This window comes from Oreochromis niloticus, linkage group LG1, assembly GCF_001858045.2.
Source record: "Oreochromis niloticus isolate F11D_XX linkage group LG1, O_niloticus_UMD_NMBU, whole genome shotgun sequence".
NCBI classification, from domain to species: Eukaryota; Metazoa; Chordata; class Actinopteri; order Cichliformes; family Cichlidae; genus Oreochromis; species Oreochromis niloticus.
This window is the reverse complement of record NC_031965.2, coordinates 28,626,020-28,646,061: the sequence shown is the minus strand read 5'-3', so window position 1 is coordinate 28,646,061 and position 20,042 is coordinate 28,626,020. Positions and strand designations below refer to the sequence as shown.

General features: G+C 39.8%; 1 protein-coding gene across 7 annotated transcripts in view; it reads left to right on the top strand.

The window, feature by feature from the left end:
- The first annotated feature begins 801 nt into the window (after nucleotides 1-801).
- Nucleotides 802-20,042, top strand: part of myo5aa (myosin VAa) — a 63,255-nt gene continuing 44,014 nt past the window's right edge. For 2 of the 7 annotated variants that reach the window (XM_019358057.2, XM_025907335.1), the window contains exons 1-3: nucleotides 803-1,068; nucleotides 17,233-17,343; nucleotides 19,728-19,899. In XM_019358057.2, coding sequence (XP_019213602.1) covers nucleotides 1,039-1,068; nucleotides 17,233-17,343; nucleotides 19,728-19,899 — 313 coding nt within the window. In that variant the 5' untranslated portion in view covers nucleotides 803-1,038. Of the gene's footprint in view, nucleotides 1,069-9,719; nucleotides 9,853-17,232; nucleotides 17,344-19,727; nucleotides 19,900-20,042 lie in introns of those variants that run through there. The other 5 variants (XM_025907340.1, XM_019358056.2, XM_019358051.2 and 2 more) reach the window with 4 other exon arrangements.

Genomic DNA, 20,042 nt, shown 5'->3' with positions numbered 1-20,042 from the left:
AAAATCACCATTATGATAAAAATTAATTTAATAGGGACAATGCGATTTAACAATGACACAATACAGACCATGACAGTGACGTGCTGCAAAGATACAAATATTTTTAATTTCCAGTCCTTGTCCCTAGGTGGGTTTTTACATCAACAATACACAAATAATATATGACTCACCCAGTTAACTAGAATATGTCATCTAAGGTTTTTGCTATATGTATATTCAATTATGAAAATGTAAACACAAATATATACTATTAAGGAGACGTTGTCACCAGGTGTAAGAAAACTCAGAGAGAGGTGCCTGCATTGCTGGATGCAATAAATACACTGAACATGAGTAGGTTTTATATCTGTCTAACCAATTGCATCAATGCCATTATATTATGTATATCTTCCCGATGTTGGCTGCTAGGTGTGTGGAGAGATCACTTGCTGTTTCCTTATTTGTCTTCTTAGGCACTGATTTTTCTGACTCACGCTAGGGTAGTACACACTACATGTAGATTATTTATCAGTTATCTGTCCTATATAAGTCGTGATTCTGATTGGATATTATTGCCATTGGTCTTGTGACCTATCACAGGTGATTTAACATGGCGCTGTCCTTTGTTTCATTGTCTGATGAAGAGCTGGTGTGCTCAAAACGTCATACACCACGAGATGCAATTCTGCATTGTGCAAATTATCAATTGTTAACTATGTTGAAATGTTTCTTTTCCTTTCCTGGGTTCCTTTATGTGTAGTATCAAGCCTTGACCATTAGGAGGCGCCGTTTCCCACGCGGCAGCAGTTTTCCTCCGTTTGGCTGAATCATTTTATCCATCATCATACCCAGAATGCAAAGTGAGAGACAGCGAAACCTCGGCAGCCTGGAGCCTGTTGGGTTATCATGGCGATAAGAGGCACGTCTTCCCCCTGAGTCTCCGTGGCAACAAACGCTTTGCTTTCCCGCTACATGAAAACACACGCTGAGCCCCGAGCAGCGCGGAGACCTGCCGGACTTTCAGCCCAGATTGGAGGAAGGACATAGCGAGTGACCGTCATGGCAGCGTCGGAGGAGCTGTACACAAAGGTAACGCGAGTGTGTAGCTTTGTGTAGGTGCCTGCTTTTTGTAGCCGGTCCGCTAAATAAATGTCCGAATCGTGGCTTCACCCTGTAGGAAAAATAGCTAGGTTTCCGCCCGACGAACAAAACGCCGAAAGTTTGATTTTTGCACCTCGGGGAATGTGCAGGCTCGGTGTCCGCGGCTCAAATGAATGAAAGCGGGGTTGAAACCGCTTAAATCTCGTGTTTAGGTGTTTACACGTAACCTTGGATGAACAGCTGAAATGGGTGCAGCTGACAGATGCAGCAGAGTCGTTTCCTCGCCTCTACCTCCTCCCTTCATAGTCCTCCTTGCGAAACATTTTCCAAAAGATTTATTTTGCCATTGGATCTCCAAAGAGAAAAAAACATATATTATTTTTTACGTTCATATTTTAATTTTTCATTTTACTCTCTGGAAGCCAGGGGGCTAGGATGATGCAAAGGCGGTGCCAGCCAACATGGAGGCTCTGCTTTTTCGGCTTTAAACCTTGTTATTTTAGCTTTAGCTCAAACCTTTGCATCGATATATTTTAATGTCAGAGATTACTTTGGATTTAGCTTCTTGGCTCAGTTGTATGAGCCCCTTCTTTATGTACTCTCGGCTCATGCACATAAAGACCGCCGCATCTGGACACTTTAGCATCCTTCCCCTCAGCATCCAGGATGCTCATAGGCCCTGAAGCCTCGGTGTGGCTGTGCAGACCCAAATAGTCCCTGAAGACACCATGATACTGCTGCTAGAAAGAGGCCTGTGTTGCACTTTTAACTTTCAAGGTCATGCTGTTGATTTGCTTTTGCGTATTGATGGTTGTAAATATGAGGCAGAGATGCAAAAAAGTGGTGTGTGTGTGTGTGTGTGTGTGTGTGTGTGTGTGTGTGTGTGTGTGTGTGAGGGAGGGAGAGGGAGGGGAGATGAGTCACCCATCCCCCTACTTTGACAGCTGGTGTCTTTAGTGTGAATAACGTTTGTGGTACAAAGACGGTGCGATGATTTCAAACCTGTAAACTCTTCTTTTAAGTGACTCTCAGGAGCTTTTTGCAGTCTCTGTTACCTAGACAAAGCTCCAAGAAGGAGACAGATTTAAACCTTCGGCCACCAAAAGGACACTGAAGCATCCTCAGGGCCGTTTTTATAGCTGATATCTGGCCTCTGTAAAGAATCGGTTAAAAAGGCATGTGTTAATTGCTCCATGTAGCGCTAAAGCACTGATGGTAAATTATCTGGAAAGAATGACAGTTATTATCTGCATTGATTAGATCGTCTTTAATGTCAAATTTTGCTGGTTAGACTTGATCATGTTTGAATTTTGTGCACCTATTGTTCCTTATTTTAGACTTGGATTGTATTAGAGTAGCTTTCCATGATTCACAGTTTAAATAATCCCCATTGATCTTGTAGTGGGCCTTTGTTCAGCCCTTCAGTTTATCCAGTGTCAGAATTAACTGTTTTAGCTCCCTTTGTTTTTTCCTTTAAACCGTCTTTCTTCTAATTGGCTGCCCATCACAAACAGAAGGTTTGAATGGCAGGTGGGTGGAGCTTCTGTGCTTTTAGCTTAGAGCTATGTGCCTGAATTCTCACACTGACATCCGACAGAGCAAAGAATAGAAAAAAACTGTCTGAAACCTGAGCTTTGGGCTCATAGGAACAACTTTTTAGGAAGAGCGTCACCATTCAAAAGTATCAATACATATAAGAAAATAAGGAAAAGCAAAATAGGTCTTTGCAGACATCACATTCCTTCAGAATTGTCAACATTTACTGCATTTTCTTGAGATTGTGAATTAACGTGATCAGGTTTTTGCAAAAGGGAAAGAGTGTTAAAGGATGTCCACACAGGAAAAGATGAGCAGTGATATGGTGACCAGGAACCAGGTGAAATGACCATAATTGACTCAGAAAGGATGGATCTAAACTTTAAACTCTAAATTTTTTCCATTTTTTAAGTGATAAACTCAAGAAACCACTTTGAATTTCTGTCATTTAGCACTTTCCTAGAGGTCATGAGGATTTCAGGTTGCTAGGGAGTTCCTGAACAATCTCTAGTGTGTCTGCGGCTTTAGAGGGCTACCTATAAAGCCTGGAATGTTCCCAATGACAACCAGTGGGCTAAAAAGTCATATGCAAAAAGCAAATCACTTTATATCTGGACAGGGATTAAAGATGTCACCTTTCGTTCTCTAATTTTGTTTTTTAAACAATAAAGTGATTAACAGAGAAATTGACTGGCAGATTATTAATTAATGGTTCTGCTGGGATAGAAAAAAATACACATTAAGATGCCTGGGTTCTGCTTAAATAGCACTTAGGTGTTCGATTAAACCAGCTACCAATAGATGCTGCTGAGTTTGCTTCCTCTGCCAGCAGGATATGGCTTACAGCCATGCATCGACTGAGCTGCCTGTTTCCATAAAAATCTGTTAAAGCGGTGAAATGGCTTTAAATGCAGGTGAGTGTTTGGTCGTATGTGCTAGCATGGCTGCTGACAAGAGTTAGTTTCTGCTTTGAATGGCACAGTGGTTTTTAGGAGGACTCTCTATGTGATTTACTTTTCCAGCACAGGGGTGGGGAACAGTCTGCCCTCTGTGCACACGAGTCAGCCTTATAGGAGCTTACTGTGCATATGTTATCACAAACATCCACACACACAGCGGCAATCTGTGTTTGTCTCCTGCGTGACCTGACTGCCTGTTTAAAGAGAGGTGACTCAGGGGTGAAGTTCTTTGCTTTAAGACTGTAGTCTGTGTTTTTTTTTTTTTTTCTTTTTCTTTTTTTTCTTTTTTGGTAACTCGGACCAAAAATATAAAACAGATCAAGATCAAAACTAGTAAGAGGAAAAGAAAAGCAAACAGAGACAGAAGAAAGAGAGGGCGCTCTCGTGGAGAGGAAAGCAAGCTGCACCTTAAAAAGATGACTCAGAGCTGAAAAGGCCTTTTACCGCACAACTGAAGCTTCAAAAATACACTCGAATGTAATACAGCTGAGTGTAATACAGGCACATGTGCTGTGTTTTTAAAATAGCTAGACTCAACATTGATTTGTAAAACTAAACTAAGAACTAGGGCTACCCCGCATAGCATTGTTTTTTTGAGCTGAGGTGATCAAGAGTGAGCAGTTGAGCAAGAAGGGGGCGTCTGAGAATATCATAAAGAAAGTTAAAAATATCAGCTCTGCTACGATTACTCAAAAAGTTACAAGCAGTGTACCCATACAGCCACTGGACTTTACAGGAGGAGGTGTGGCTCTTCCCCAGCTAAAGCAAGAGCGCCATAGATTTTTTTTTTCTTTTCCTTAATGGCTTCTTTGAAAAGGGGGTTATAAAAAGCTGCTAAATCTTGTGACAAAGTTGCTAAGTTTGCAACAGTGAAGTGAACTGAAGATTGAAGGTCTCTGCTGAGAGCAAGAAGGGTGTCATGCACTTTGAGCTGAGATGCTGGGTAGTTTTCATATTTAAACAAAAAAACAAACAAACAAACCAGTGAGGATCAGAATTGAAAACCAAATGAAAAGAAAATGAACGTGTTACAGCCACACTGAAACAGCTTCATGACTCGCCGTGTTGGAGAGCTAAAGATGGTTAGACTTTTCTTACCATACATTGTTGCATATAATGCAATAAGAAGCTCAATAAGCAAAATGGAAAAAGGCACTCAGTAAGGAAAAATCTAAATACAATACAAACGAAAGTCATGTAAAAAGGCCAGTATAATACACACAAAGTCTTTCTAAGTTGTGTTTATATGGGGTCGTTGAATGATCCAGTGTAGGATCCAGTTTTTCCTTTAATAGTAAAAAATAGTAAAGGTTAAGTTGCGAAAATGGAGGAAAAGATAGGCATGCTAATAGTAGGTTAGGTCATTACTGCCATTATTTCTTGGTTGATTATGGTAGTATCACACACAGGCACTTATAAAATATGTGATTATACTACGAGGCGGTTACAAAAAGATCTCTCTGTAGCTGATTAGAAAATTATTCTCACATGAGGTTTTCATAACGCTCAAATTAGTCTGCATATTGTATATTAATTACGGCACAGTATTTATTTATGCTTTTGTTCTTTTCTAAGATTATTTTTTTTTGGCATGTTAGCCTTTTTTGATAGTGAAGCAGTGAAAATATGAACGTGGGGTGAGACATCCAGCAAAGGGCTGCGGGTTCATAATTCAAATGTCAGTTAAAATGTAAACATTTTCTACTGTAGGAACTTGCAGTGAGCTTTAGGTAGTGTGTCAAGCTGCAGGAACTGCCCATTCTTTCAAGGACATATCAGAAAACAGTACTTGTTTCGCAGTAGATACTGTATATCTGATCGGCCCTGAAAAGCTGCTGTGTGGGGCTTGACTCTGATTGGTTAAACCTATCAAAAGCAAAATGATCAACAATGTAAACAACAAGAACGAACAACAATGTCTCAGTTCCAGCACTTGGTATAATTTTTTTTTCATTTGTCAAAATAGTTGCAGAATTGTTAAATTTAAATCACTATTAAGGATTTATGTCATTTAAAAAAAAAAAAAAATTCCTAATTTTTACATTTTTAGATTACTTATTATATATTTTTAATCTTAACTGTTGAGTCACACTTAATTTTATTGTTGTTGTTGAACTCAAGACTTGTAGTGGCCGGTTTCTAAATTTTACATTGATATTTTAATTGTAATTTATCCTTCGAGTCTGAAATATTGTTTACACCGAATGTTTTTGTAAGGGTTTTTGGAATGCTGGCTTTAAAAAGGATATTTAACAAAAAATATTCTTCTTATTTTTATTATAATATAAATTATAGGGCAAGTCAGACCTACCCAGCATTGCTGCAGTGGAAAGGTACTTAAAAAATGTCATATTTTTATTCTCTGTATTGTTTTTGTGATTTTCCAGCTTCTTATTGTCTCACCTCTAAAAGTTCTCACTGTGTCACTGACATGGGTCCTAAGCTCAAAGAGCTGCAGGTTGTTTCAGGGAAAATGAGAGCTGTACCATAGGAGATAACCTGTTGAGCAGGCTGCACATATGGCCACATGCTAGTTAGTGAAGTCACACAGTGAGAGTAGTCAGGAGCAGATGATGGAAGGGAAAACACCTGCTGTTACATCACTTGTTGGGGTGTTGCCAGCATGTCTGACCTTTTTCAACCCATTGACAGCCGTGCATTGGTGCACTTCTGCCATAACTGAATGGTCATTTTGTCTCACTTATTCTGGCATCAAGATGCAGAGTACCTAAGAGACCTCAAATGTGGACAAACCTTTTTTGAAAATATTATTTTATGACTTCAAGTCTAACAATTAATTCATTTAGTGGAAAGAAAACCATCAGTTTGCTTATTGTAGCTTGATATGCTGATATCCCTAACCCTTATGGCATTAGCCTGAACTGACCTAAACTTGGTATCAAAGCCTTTATTTCTTACATATGTTTATTACGTTTTTGTCAATCTATGGAGAATGATAACTAGCAAACACTCTGCAAATGTTAGTAGTTCGACAGAATATCAGTACCTTCACTTTGCTCTAGCCTGTTTCACTGGTCTGAACATGGCAAGTCACTATTTGTACAGGATATTTTTTTTTAAAAAAAGTTCACCTGTTTATGCAAGAAATTAGTGTTTTAGAGTTGCCTGCAAATAAAAAACCAAAAGAAAACAAAAACAAGACAGCGCCACAACCTTCAGTTTTGGCTGCTTTTTTGTGCAGTTGTGTATTAGCCACCATGTTAGCTTGCAGTGCTTGTTTAGTTTGTTTGTCATTATGCAGGCTTTAGCTGCAAACAGGTGGCCCACAGTTTACTGAGAACCTAAAGTGATATGTTGGACTCCAGTTTAACATTGATGCAGATGACTTTCTGTTTCAGTTATTCACAGTGCTGCAATACCATTGTGATACTATAGTGGTAGTATTGTATCGCAGTCTGTCGTGAGTTAGTGTAATTGCCACCCCTATTAAATGTGACATTTTTGGTGATACGTTAGCATGCTCGTGTTACAAAACCCAGTTTGATTTAAAAAAAACTCCAAAAAACTTCACGAATAGTCAAATCTTTGGGGCTGTAGGTGTTTTTCCAACTCGTCAGGTGGCAGGTTTTATATTATTCAACGTCATGGGTTTATTTTTTCCGCTTTATCTGTAATTGAGAGCATGTGCATTCAGTTACTGCCATGACCTGGTTAAAGTAATTGCGCAATCATGTTGTACTCGTTGATGCATGAGGTCATTGCAATCCAAATCAAGATACATGGAAGTATTCTATGGCTGAATGTTCGTGAGTAAAATAGCGAGTCCCTTTAATGTGACTGTGTTGATGTAGCATCTGATTTTGACCAGAAAGCATAAAAAATGACCAGAATTCAATGGTAAAAGAAATAAATAATTACAGAATTTCAATGTTGCTTTACGGGAAGATATTACGTTCCTTTAATAGGCTAGCTCCCTTCATGTATCATCCAGGTTCAGTTTTCATCTTTGCAGCTCCTGGTCTGCAGTTGTTTTTCGGAGCGGCTTGTGAGACGGTCCTGTTTACTCGCCGTCTGCCTCATAGCTCATGTGATCAATAAAGGAAGCTGAGATTTTTTTTTTGACAGACAGCTGGGAAGGCCAGTCATCTGCCACGGGGCAAGGAAGTTTGGATAACGTCGTTGAACACCACTTGTGTCTGCAGACACAATGGGAAGGTTTCATCTGCCAGCGAGCTTTGGAGCTCACTGCTCGATCGGTTAGTGTCTGGTCTTGTGGCGTGCGTGGCTGGAGGCATCCACAAAACCATCAGAGTCACAGCATGAGCTAGAAGCTCGCTCAACAGTCAAAATGAACCGGGAGTTGGAGTATATGTTTCTGAAAGTAAGTTTTTGCTCCCTTTTTAAGCTTTAAAGAAATTCCTCCCCTCTTAATTAAATAGTTGTGTCATTATTTTTTAAAGGAATGGATGCTTTTAATGATAAACTGCTGTTTCTCTTTATGTCATATAAAGAACCTTTCTATGCTGTGGTTTTGAATTTGGTTTTAGTACATGCCCTCTGTAATGGTGGCTGTGGAGCCCCAATCCTGACACACCCTTCGAAATGGTTATGTCACTGAAATCAGAAGGACAGTAATAACTTCCACTTAGCAACAAATCAGATTTTAGCCTGTGCTGAGTTTTGTTATCTGAATAACAGCAACATCTTTGTTACGGTTTGACGAAATTGAATCAGTGGAAGTAGCTTGTAGTTTTTGCTGCCTGTTTTGGATGCACATCTGGCTTTGCAGTACAACTTTGTTGGTTGGATGGAGCAGCAATATGTTCTTCTGGATAATTTATCTAGCACTGTAATTGCTATCACATAGATTTCTTTGCTTTTTATTGACTGTTTTAAATAACTAAAGAACTGGTGAGCTGGAACTGTCTTCCACATACTCTGTTGGTGTGTTGTGGTGTCGTAAATATAAGGGAGGACAATTGTGGCTCCTATTCTCTGCTCTTTTACAGTGCAAAGAAGCAAACAACACTACTCCTACACTATGCCAAGAGTCAGCACTGGCCAAACTAATGTGATTAGATGCTGATCAGCGTCAGAGCCTCTTAGTAAGAGATCTTGGGCAGTCAGGAGACGATTGGCACGCTAGTTGTGCCAATGGTCTAGTTGGGAGCGCAGACAATCAAGGTTCCATCCTACCAAGCTCTCCAACAGCGCTGAAATCTCTCTAAATCTTGGCGTCATGCTGTGTCTGCCCAGCTGAGCAGAAAAACAGCAGATTCTCACATGAGTGGTATCATGTGACGAGGCTTCTGCAGTCTCCATTGACCGCTTTACTGAGAATATGTGAGCAAAACACTTTTTTCGCATACCGCTGCGGCTGTCTGGAAGGTCGCCTTTGCCAGTCTGTGCTACGAAATATATTAAGGTTTTCATCCATTTCCGCTTGACTTACTTTTATGAGGTGCAGTGTACTTGTCTAAATTCCTTTAGCTCCTCTGTTCGGTCAAAAGAACAAGATTGTCTCAGTCACTAGACCGAGGAATAGATATTTTATTTGAAGACAGTTTAGCTGCGTGTTTGATGTTTCAGGATGTTCAGCCATAATCCTTCTGAAATGAAAGTTTTTTGCTCTTTTTGTAGCAGGTAGATTAAGCCCAAAAACCAAATACCCAGAGAAATACAGTCATTTGGAAAATTGTAAATATCACACAAATCAATAGATTTTCAGTTACATTTGCATGGAAAAAAAGTATAAATCTTGAAGGGATTTTTCCTGGCTCCAAATAGGCAGTTAGGGGTGAACCTCTCATGATAAGCATGATTGATCCATAGATGGATAAAGAAGTAGGCTTGTGTTACCTCAGCGAGTCTATGGCTCCTTAATATTTCTGCCTGCAACTGCAGTATGCAGTAAATGTATTACTTTACTGGTGAGGACAAACCCAGCTATCCAGGCTCTGACTTTATGAGAAGCTGAGTTATAAGTAGGGAAAAGAGCCTTGCAGTAGGCCAAAAGGCGCCCACTTCCAGAGCGAAAGCTCAGAGCTCTGTATTAGCGTCTCTTTAATCTGTTGTTTACTCTGAGCAGATTTGCAAACACTTAGCCTTGCAACCCCAAAACGGTGCACTGCACACACTCCCTGTTTCCTGATCTCTGTGACATTGAAAACTTCAGTGCACCTCCAGTTTCTGCATTAGCCAAAATTATTTAATACCAAGAGGCGTTGCAGTCGGATACGGAAGAGTTGAGGCTGAAATGACTTTCAGGACGTCTGCAGGTCTTCTGTGATAACATCACTTCTGTCATATTCAAAAGGTACCACAATGGTTTCACAGTGTTTGGTGGAAGAGGTTTAATCTTCATCTCAGTAGTTTCTTACTTCTTTCATTTGTTGATTTTTAGATGCTAAGAGCACAGACTTTGGCCGTCATGTTAGGAGTAGTGGCATCAGTCATGTTGGAGTGTAAAAAAGTTGCGGTGTAATTGACTGTAATACGATTAGTTGGTGTTAAGCCAGAGGTAGCCTAATCAGTTCCCGATCCTTTGTCTCAATTAAACCAGGATTAGCATCAGCCCAACTTGCGCCTTCAAGACCTTTCCCTTCTGTTAATTGAACTGCTGACCCCTACTGTGTACTGAAAACCTGAAATACAGGAAGAAATCATTTTTGACAACTATAATGTTCACTTTGCTGCTTCTGGTAATCTGTGAATTTTGGATTAAAGAGAAGTGGTACTATTAAATACATGAGCAGTCAGCAAGGCACCACGCCACTACTGGTGCTCTCTTGTTATTAATTTAATGCCATCCTCCAATATGATCAATATATATGTATGCTCGTGTATACTCCCTTTGAGGCTTCTTCTTTGATGTTACTCATCATCAGGTGTCTTGCTCCGCCTGTGGTTATAATATGTTCTTGGGCTCAGGGGAGCATTTGTTAAGTTTGAGAAGGTAAACCTTGATGCCATCTGTCTTACCTGAGCATAGATCTGGAGACCAAAAATGCGTTACACAAACCCAATCCCAAGATTGTGCTATTTGGCCCTTAAAAATAACTAAAATACAGGATTTCTTCTTTTAAATCATTGTCTTCTGAATGTAGCCAATATGAAACAGCTGAAGCATCTGCTTGTACTAGCTTGATTTATTATTTTCAGAGAGTGCTTAAAATGGGGAAGGTTCATTTTAGAAAAAGGTGTGATGTCTAGAAAAGTAGTTCCCTTCATGCTTCATACTTACATTTGTATACATGGAAAATCTTCCTGCTTGCCAAGGGTCAGGGGCATAAACTGCCAGTGGAAGGTCATTGCTCTGCTTCCAAATTCACAAGAATCTATTTCACAGCAATTTGCTGCTTTTTTGATTTGATTTTGATTCACTGACAGTCAAAGAATGACCGTCAGATCAGTGCATGGACATATTATGCTCAATGGATCTGGAATTGAGCATAATATGTTCCCTTTAAACTGTTTTAATAAACAACTCAGGAGTTGTACAAGTGACTCTGTCTTTTCCTGAACTGTAAGAAAATAAACTGGATACGCTACCATTAGTTTCAAATTAGAACAACAATGAGGAACAAATGGAAGTTAATGCTGCATTGTTTATATGCCGGTTATACTGTGATATTGATAACAGATGTTGTTCTCGCTTTAGGAGTGAACACATTTTAAATCGCCACACAGAAAACATTTCATCCTTGCTTTGCTGCAACCAAGTATGTGCTGCATGGACGTGTCTTGCATACAGCATGTGGGGAAAAAGTAGAGACACTGTAGTCACATGATTGCTGATGTCACACATGCTCTGACGTCTTTGCTCCTTTATTGTCATGCCTCCTCTCTTTGTCTGCCACCCCAGAAGACACCAGCCTTGCCTAACCAGCCTCCATCCATCCCTTCCACCATCCACCCGTGTCTCTCTGTCTGTCTTTGCACCCTGACTCATCACATTTTTCTCTCCAGCATTTAGATGCTATTCTTTTCCAGCTTCTTTTTCACTCTGGACGATGACGTCCTTGAAACATGTAGATGTCTGTCAGTTTCTGTGTGTGAATATGAGTGTGTGAGAGAGACTGTGTGGTTTCAACCTACATCTCTCCTCTATTTCCGAACCCAGGGGAATTTGTTGGACTATAAATATGATTCATTACCTCTGCAGCTGTACTACAGTGCTGTCTTTCTTTCTTCCCCTGCATGTATGTCTGCTAATGTGCAAATTGGGAGCATATTTCAGTGTTAACTAATTCAGGATAATCGTGCCTCACACCTAGTGGTGTGTGAAACAAGTGCTCTGTGTGTGTGTGCTTTTTGTGACAATTACCAGGATCAGAAAGTGTGCAGCTTTGCCTCTGTGAGGTGTGATGATGCTCAGAACTTGCTGTTGCTATTTTTAGTCTCCATCCTCCTCCTCTTCTCCTCCTCCTTCTCGTTCTTTCTGCCTCTTTGTTGCCATGAGGCTGGCTGCTGGGATGGTCTAACGCAGGGAGTTATAACATGATGGAATGAGGAAGAAGATGGTAAAAGGCTATATTCACCTGCAAATATAGAGCTTATAATTCCATCCAGTTTATCTCTCTTAATTCCTTTTAAGTAGCTTTATGTGTATAAAAATCATGTATATTAACAACCACTTATGAGTGTTTTGTGTCTTATTTATCTGTGATTGCTATACCAGTGGAAAATTCCTTTGCTCCTACTTTGAAATTTCAGTTGCTGCTAACCAAATAGACTCTGCAGAGAGTTTCTCATACTGCAGTTGAACAGGCTCCAACTCCACACTCATGGGCTGCAGCTGGAAACGGTAGCCTTTGTTTGGTTCATCTGAAGATCCATTTTTATGCTGGAGGATCACTTTAACCAGAAATTTAATCAGGTGAAGAAGTGGTTTATGTACAGGTACACCAAACTCTCCAAGGCTGCAGAGGAAACGAGGTAGTTTGAGTCTGTTCACTGGATGAGGAACTCACTATAGAGACAATGAATTGTTGCTCTTTTATTTGTTTCCAAAGTATATGCAGTGTGATATAGTTTTGGAAGTGATACAGAAAAAAAGAGCTGTGTAAATTACAAAACACAGCAACTAAAAGTAATACCCAGGGCCTATATCAAATCCTGCTCATTGAATACAACTTACTATCAAAGGACAGTGTCGGGTGGATTTTACCGAAAAACTGTGATTCTTGTCTGTACTGGATTTGTCTACTTTTTTCTTGGATTAATATTTTTGATAAGAAAAAACACTTCAATAAGAGAAAATACAAAGATTATGGGTCCAACAAGCCCCTGTTTATGTTGTATAATTAAACTAGTCCATACTGAAAAACTTTTCATCATTTCCTTCTTATTCAAATATTCTGTTTGGTTGATAGAAAACTTAGTTCACGATACACTATCCTCCTGAGATCCAGCCTATGCAGTATGCCCTCTTTTTATTCCCACTTTTTATCCCAACAAACTTTCCTCACAAGAAAGTTACAGCTGCCAACTTTAAAGCCACAACCAAAGATATCAACCATAATTTAATGATGGTGGTCGTTATCTGGCACAAAGCAAAATCTCTCTGAAGTTGGAAGGAAAATGGCGGAAAGCTTTTTATGCGTTTACATGAGCTGAGCATGGTGGAACAGTTTCTGCTGTAAGAGCTGGTAGAGTAAGGCCAGTTTTCCAGCAGCTATGCCAATAACCTGACCTATAATACTAAGATCACAATCTTTAACATGATTGTACAGCCTGTGCTGCTTTGAGAAGACTAAACGGAGAGAGAACACCGATATGAACATGAAAAGAACCCAAACCTTCATCAGTAAAAGCTTAAAAAGGACGTTTCATTTAAATCTACCTGGTTTCTTGTTTTAGGAGTTTTGTGCCGCTCAGTCAAACATGCTGTTTGATAAGTAAGCTTTGCAGAGTGGTGTTTTTACTTGTCTTAGGCAGACGGTTGCCTCTCCGTGAGCCAGAGGTTTCTTTCTGTAGCCTTTACCTTACAGTATAAAAGTTTTGAGGCCACTGTTGTTGTGATTGTGTAAATAAACCGGACCAAAATGTCTGGAGAAAGCTTGGTAGTGGCCTCGGCGCTGACAGGGGCCATTGGCATGTTGATGAATGTTGCTCTATTTCATGCTTTCATTTAAGAAAACATGCATTTGATCATGTCTGATTTTTTTTTTTTTCCAGTAATGAACATTAAAAGTGGCTCATCTGAAGCGCCGTAGCAGAATTTACCAGCAGCCTCTATAAAAATGATCTCAGCAGCCATCCCAAAAGCATGTCACTTTTACTAAAATTGTTCTGTTGTCTATTTATTTAATTTTGAATAAAATTACTGTAAATCCACTGGAATGCAAATAACAATGTGTCTCTTATGAGGGATAAGGCAGGATGTTTGATGGTGCAGATGATAGCGAGCATCAGTGTCAGACAGTAATGTGGTTGAGTCCTGTGGTTTGATCATTTGGGCAGTGTGTGAGGGCTTCTCCCTTTTAGCTGCTGTTTCATGTGTAACTCAGCACAGACGCATAGATGTGCAGTTTCTCCGTCTCTCATTGTCTCCAAACATACTGAATACAACAAACATAACACTTATTGTCTCAGTATTAGATAAACTCAGAGTGTGACAGCTCATGTTTGTAGATTTATCAGCTAGTACTGGCTTATCTAAGATATGCTGGTAGTGCTATAAAGTAGGTGCTGGTGAGTAATCGCAGTACAGAAATGCAAAAGATATCCAACTTTAAAATGTCACGACACGGGGACTACAAGGCACTTCAAGTAAAGCTTTTTTTGCTACTGTAGAAGCAGCTGTTGTGCATTTTGCAGACTTTAAATGGTCATTTGCAGGCCTTTAAAAATCCAACTTTGGATCCACTGTTACAAAAGCATATATATACTTCTTTTCTACTAATACATTGCTGCTGCATATCCAGGCTTGGTGCTGTTTGGAGAACCAGCCCACACGAGAACTGTAATTTCTCAGACTGTAACGAATGTTAAAAATTGATCCTCATGCTTCTGTTCACTTTATTGCGGCTAATTAGCTCCTTTAGTGTTTTTTCTTTCTCAAATGGGCTCTTGTGAAAAACCTCTGGGACTTGTGCGTTAGCTCAGAGTGACCCACAACTTCCTCTCTACCATTCAGCAAGCAGCAGCACCCAGACAGAGTTGTGAACTCCCTGTGTGACATTGTTTTGCCTCTGCCTTTCTCTCCAAGTGTAGCGCATTGTCAGACAACATTGCTGTTATCAAATGTTACCCTCCTAACCCCTTAGTTGGGCAAAGCTTTAAATATGTCCTATTTATTATCATTATTAACTCTCAGACATTTAAAAGATGGTATTCAGGACAGCCCTAGTAATTTCCACCTGGGGGATTCTGGGCTGAATCTGCCAATCATTGGTAGGTGCCATTGGTGGTTTCACCTCGTAGGCCACCTATACAAGTTCTAACTTCATCCCTGTAATTTTGTGATCCTGCACTGGTTCCCTTTTATTTGGATGCCAAAACCTGGCAGTTTGGGTAACAGCACTGCTTCAATGGAAGAGTTGACTTTTAAGAGTTTTAGTTTTTAACCTCTTGGGAACATGACTCACTTTATTAGTTTTAATGTGATTGTATCCTATTTTTACACACCTTAAATATTCCCTATTTACTGTGTTCCATGTATATCTTTTCTTTTTTTTTTTCTTTTTTTTTAAATTTTCTTCATCCTCTAACTTACAAAGATGCTCGCTCATTTCTAAGTGCCATTCTCATTTTTCTTAAGTGCCACACTATACATAGCCTAACTATACAGGTCACAGTGTTTAGTGTTTCTGCACCAAAAGAGAGAGAGAGAGAGAGAGGAATAATGTGGATAACCTGAGGACTTGATGGAGCTTCCATCCATCATCTATCCCTATCTGTGTCTGGGCCATGGGGCAGCATTCTCAGCAGCGATGGCAGACTCCCTCTCCCCGGCGATCTCATTCTTTTGGTCACTACCCAAGCTTGGGACCATGGGGTATGAGGGGAGGACTTGGATCGACCGATAAACCAACAGTTTTGTTTTCACACTCAGCTCTCTCTTTACCAAAACTTACCAGTGCACCGTGCACCTGAGGTGGTTTGCAGACAATTGTGACGGGGCTGGAATGAGAATCAGCACTTTTTTTACAGGTGAAAAAAACCCTAATTGGTTCACAAGGCTATAAAATATTAAGACTCAACAGTTTCTCTGCTAAAGCTGCCATTTCACCCCACCGCTCTCATGCACCACGAAGGGTTCATGAGGATTTGTGTGACTATGAGGTCATGATTCAGATGATCGGTAGTGAAGCAGCAGACAAAATTAACCACTTATTCTCCCGTTACGCTCCTCTACAGTGAGGTCTTTGTCTTTTGCCTCTGTGAAATCGTCATGAGCAGTTTGCGTAAGGAAGGTTAAAAAAAATCCTTAAGGCCTGAGAGCATTCCTGGAAGTTCAACAAGGAATTTTATCGTCATGTGCATTAGATGCTCCGGAAAAAATTGGCACTTTTCCTGTTCATTTGTTCCCCTTTTGTAATGTTAAATATACTCTAAAAGAAAAAAGCTAAACACATGCACTGTTTAGCTTTTGTCTTCTGCCAGGCACTGTGCGGTCACCTTGTCCCATCACACCGTGGTCCTATTAATGACCCAGTCACTGCATGGTTCTCCAGCTGACTCTTATACAGTTGGGCTTCCTTGCATAAGTGTGGGCATGCGTCACCATTTATAAGCTAGTCTCTTCAGCCATGTGACCGGCAGTGCCCATCACTGTTTTCCCACATTTCTGTGATCAGCTGATTGCCTCCAGTCACATGTATGTAAGGCCTGAAACACTTTTCTAGTGATGCCTGTGTGTCTGTGTTTGTGGGTTTGAAGTTATCACCATTTAACATTCACAGCTGCTTTCTTCAGTCAGTATAAGCCAGTGTTTGTTCAGTTGTTTGTTCCTATAACTTAACTGACCATTAGGAGCTGAGTTCTCATGACTGTGAAACACAGAAGCCAGTGTTTTCTCTGAGGTCATGGATATTAAAAAGATATATGGATATACTGGATGGATATATTAAAAAGGAGGCATTTTAGTAAAACTGTCCTGTTGTCCTCCTCCATTTGAACTGAGCAGAAGGAAACCTAAGTGATTTGTGTTTGCATGGAGCATCAGGTGGAGTGGGTTTATCCAGATATGTGATAAAAGAGGTGATGTGTCACTCAGTGAATCGTGAATTCCAATTTATGGAAGAATTCTGCAACAGCAAAGATGGTTATATGTGTATAACTTCCAGGGAGGAGAAAAAAGCTTATTTTGTAGAAAGGGTAGAAAGTTAAGCATGTGGGGTTTTTTTGTTTGTTTGTTTTGTTTTTGTTTTTTGTTTGGTTCTTTTTAAATTACACATATAAATAGCCCATAGATATGAATGTGAGTGTGAATGGTTGTCTGTCTCTCTGTGTTAGCCCTGCGACAGACAGGCGACCTGTCCAGGGTGTACCCCACCTCTCACCCTACTATAGCTGGGATAGGCTCCAGATTTGGATATTCATAAACGTTCTTGTGTTTAATACTATAAACGCAACGGCATCTCTACAGTGTTTATGCAAGTATCCTATTGTGTACCTGATGTGAAATAATTGTCTGGTTTCTAACTTTATCTGTTTTTGGTTTTTGTGTATGTGTTTTTCTGTGTCTCAGTCTGCTCGGGTTTGGATCCCTGATGCAGAGGAGGTGTGGAAGTCTGCTGAGCTCACCAAGGACTACAAAAGTGGAGATGTCTCCCTGCAGCTCATGCTGGAAGATGGAAAGGTGAGGATGGTTAGAAGAGGAGCAGGGTGGGGGAAGAATCAGCCTCTTCCTCTTTGTTTTTTTTCCCCCCTCTTCTTTCTCTTGGTTTTTCTGTCTCTCTGCAGGATTCCTTTGTGGAGCGCGCTAATGATAAAACCAATAACCACTAATGAGATGTAGCAGAAGCAAAGATGCCCCGTGGAGCATTTTTAATGTATCTCAGTACATTTAATTTGTTGGCTTAGAATAAAAACGGCTACCAGCATGAAGCTATTCCTTACCATGAGGCACTCATTTAAATGAATGCCTGATAGTAGCTGGACCATTTACTATATTGCCCGTAGTGATTTAAGATTTATGCAGTCATATTTAAAAACACAGTCTAGTAACAAATCGAAGAAACACCAACATAAAGTGTCTTAGTGTGTTGAGCCTCTGCTTCCTATCAGAACAGCTGCAGCACGTCTTAGTATCAATTCTCCAAGTCTGTGGAGATGAAGCATCATTCCTCCAAAAGATGCTCTAAAATTTGGTGTTTTTATGATGGACATGTAGAATAGGATAAAGGTTTTGTTCTTTTTAGCTTCTCAGCTGCTTAATATCACCAAAACGTCAGACATTTAAATTGTAATTTGTTAAAAAGTGCCAAAGAACAAGCAACAGATCTTGGGAGTCAGTAAAGGTCAGATGGAGGTTCGAGAGGTTTTTTTTCCTTTTCGTTCAAGCTAAATGTCACAAACTACCTATCTCTGGGCTTTACGCTGCCATAAAAGTAGTAACAATCCAATTTAGCCAAGGTTACTATAGCTGAGTAAATAAAAAAGAAAAAAAAGAAAATAGGTGCAAAAACCCCTTTCAGTAAAATGAAATAACTCAATTCAAAACCAGACTTAGAAAAATATAAAAATAAGATAAATGTATAGAAGAAATCTGTCTGATGAAGCAGATCTTTTTTTTCTTTTTTTTTGAGTCACCTACCCTCCATATACCCTCCACATTAACTAATTAACAAGACTAAAGTCGACACTAACACGAAGCATTTAAAAAAACAAAAAAAAACAAAAAAAACAAAAACAATTAAATGAGCAAATCCACTCAAACTGAAACTAAACATTTTTTTTTTCAAAAAGCAATTAAAACATGCAAAATTATAAGAATTCTGATTTTGATTAAATTGAATAGTTATACAGCTTTGGTGCAATATGCTCATGTGTGTGAGATGACCTTTGCTGATCATAATAACTCAGTTATTCAGTGAAGCATTTAGCTTATCTGTCTCAATCTTGATATTGTTTTCTTGAAGATATCAAACGAATATCTGAAATACAGTACATCCATCTCACAAAGATATAAAAGGAGTGAGCACAGGATACAAGCAGAAGCTTTCACACAGAAAGAGGGGAGCGAAAATGAAAACAACATTTATACTCTCCAGCTTTGAGCGGTGGAAAATCAGTAGCTTGTCTCATGACATTTCTGAGAACGTGAATATGAAATGGTGTTCAAATACCCTGTTAGTGTGGACCTCTGTTAGTGGTTATATAAATGATCTGATCTCTTCAGACAGCCCCAGACAGAAAACAGCAGCATGAAAACAGTTTAAAGATAAAATCTCTGAGTGGATTTTATTGCAGGACCTAATTTAGTTTGATGGTAGAAAAGCAGATCTTTTCTCCTTTTAGCAGTGGGTTAAAAAAACATGTTCTTTTCTCATCATTTGATCAGTGGGTTGGTGACTTTGTATTGTATAGGACCACATAATCTACTTGGCTGGTAGTTCCTTATTATTGTTAGAAACAGCACATTTAACTGCTGTAAATCCTGTAATATAACTTATATCGCTCGAGTCCCTTCATTTTTTTTAGTCCCAGTCGAATATTTGTATCTTCTGTTTTTTTTAACTGAACCCAGACGTCCAAATGAGGTTGTCTGGACTCAGAGTTTGGATGACAAGCTTTTGACGAGTCATTGGTGAGACAGGGTAGAGCTGACATACCTCCACATCAAAAGAAGCCAGCCGGAGTGGTTCAGGCATCTGACTAGGATTCCTCCTGGGTGAGTTGTTTGGGTCATGTCCAACTGGGCAGACCCAGGACACACTGGAGGGATTATGCGGCTCTGCTGGGTTGGAAACATTGCGGTATCCCTCCAGAACAGGTGGAAATGGTAGCTGGAGAGAAGTAGGTTTAGGCGTCTCTGCCCCTGTGACCTGGACCTTGGTGACGAGTAGAAGATGGATGAATGTTTTTCTGCAAGTTCTAACAAATCTAAAGCCTCATTTTAATATTTTAACCCTGGATTTTATACCAATCTACCATCTTTTAATAAAACGGATACCTTGTTGTGCCATATTTTGAATAATGTGCTGTTTCTTGATTAAGTCCTGTTCTTGTGGTCATCCTCAGAACATTGAGCACAAGCTGGACCCTAAGACAAGAAACCTGCCTTACCTGCGAAATCCTGACATTTTGGTGGGCGAGAATGACCTCACAGCGCTCAGCTACCTCCACGAGCCAGCAGTGCTGCACAACCTCAAAGTCCGCTTCATCGACTCGAAGCTTATCTACACTTACTGCGGTAAGCAGGTGCTTCGTCTATCAAAGATGCCAGACTGTATGTTTGCCAGTTTAAAATTACAGCTTTAAGTAATGGTGTCATTGAAGGGATGAATATTGAATTGTCACAGGGTTTCTTTTTAAAAATAATATAACCTTTATTTC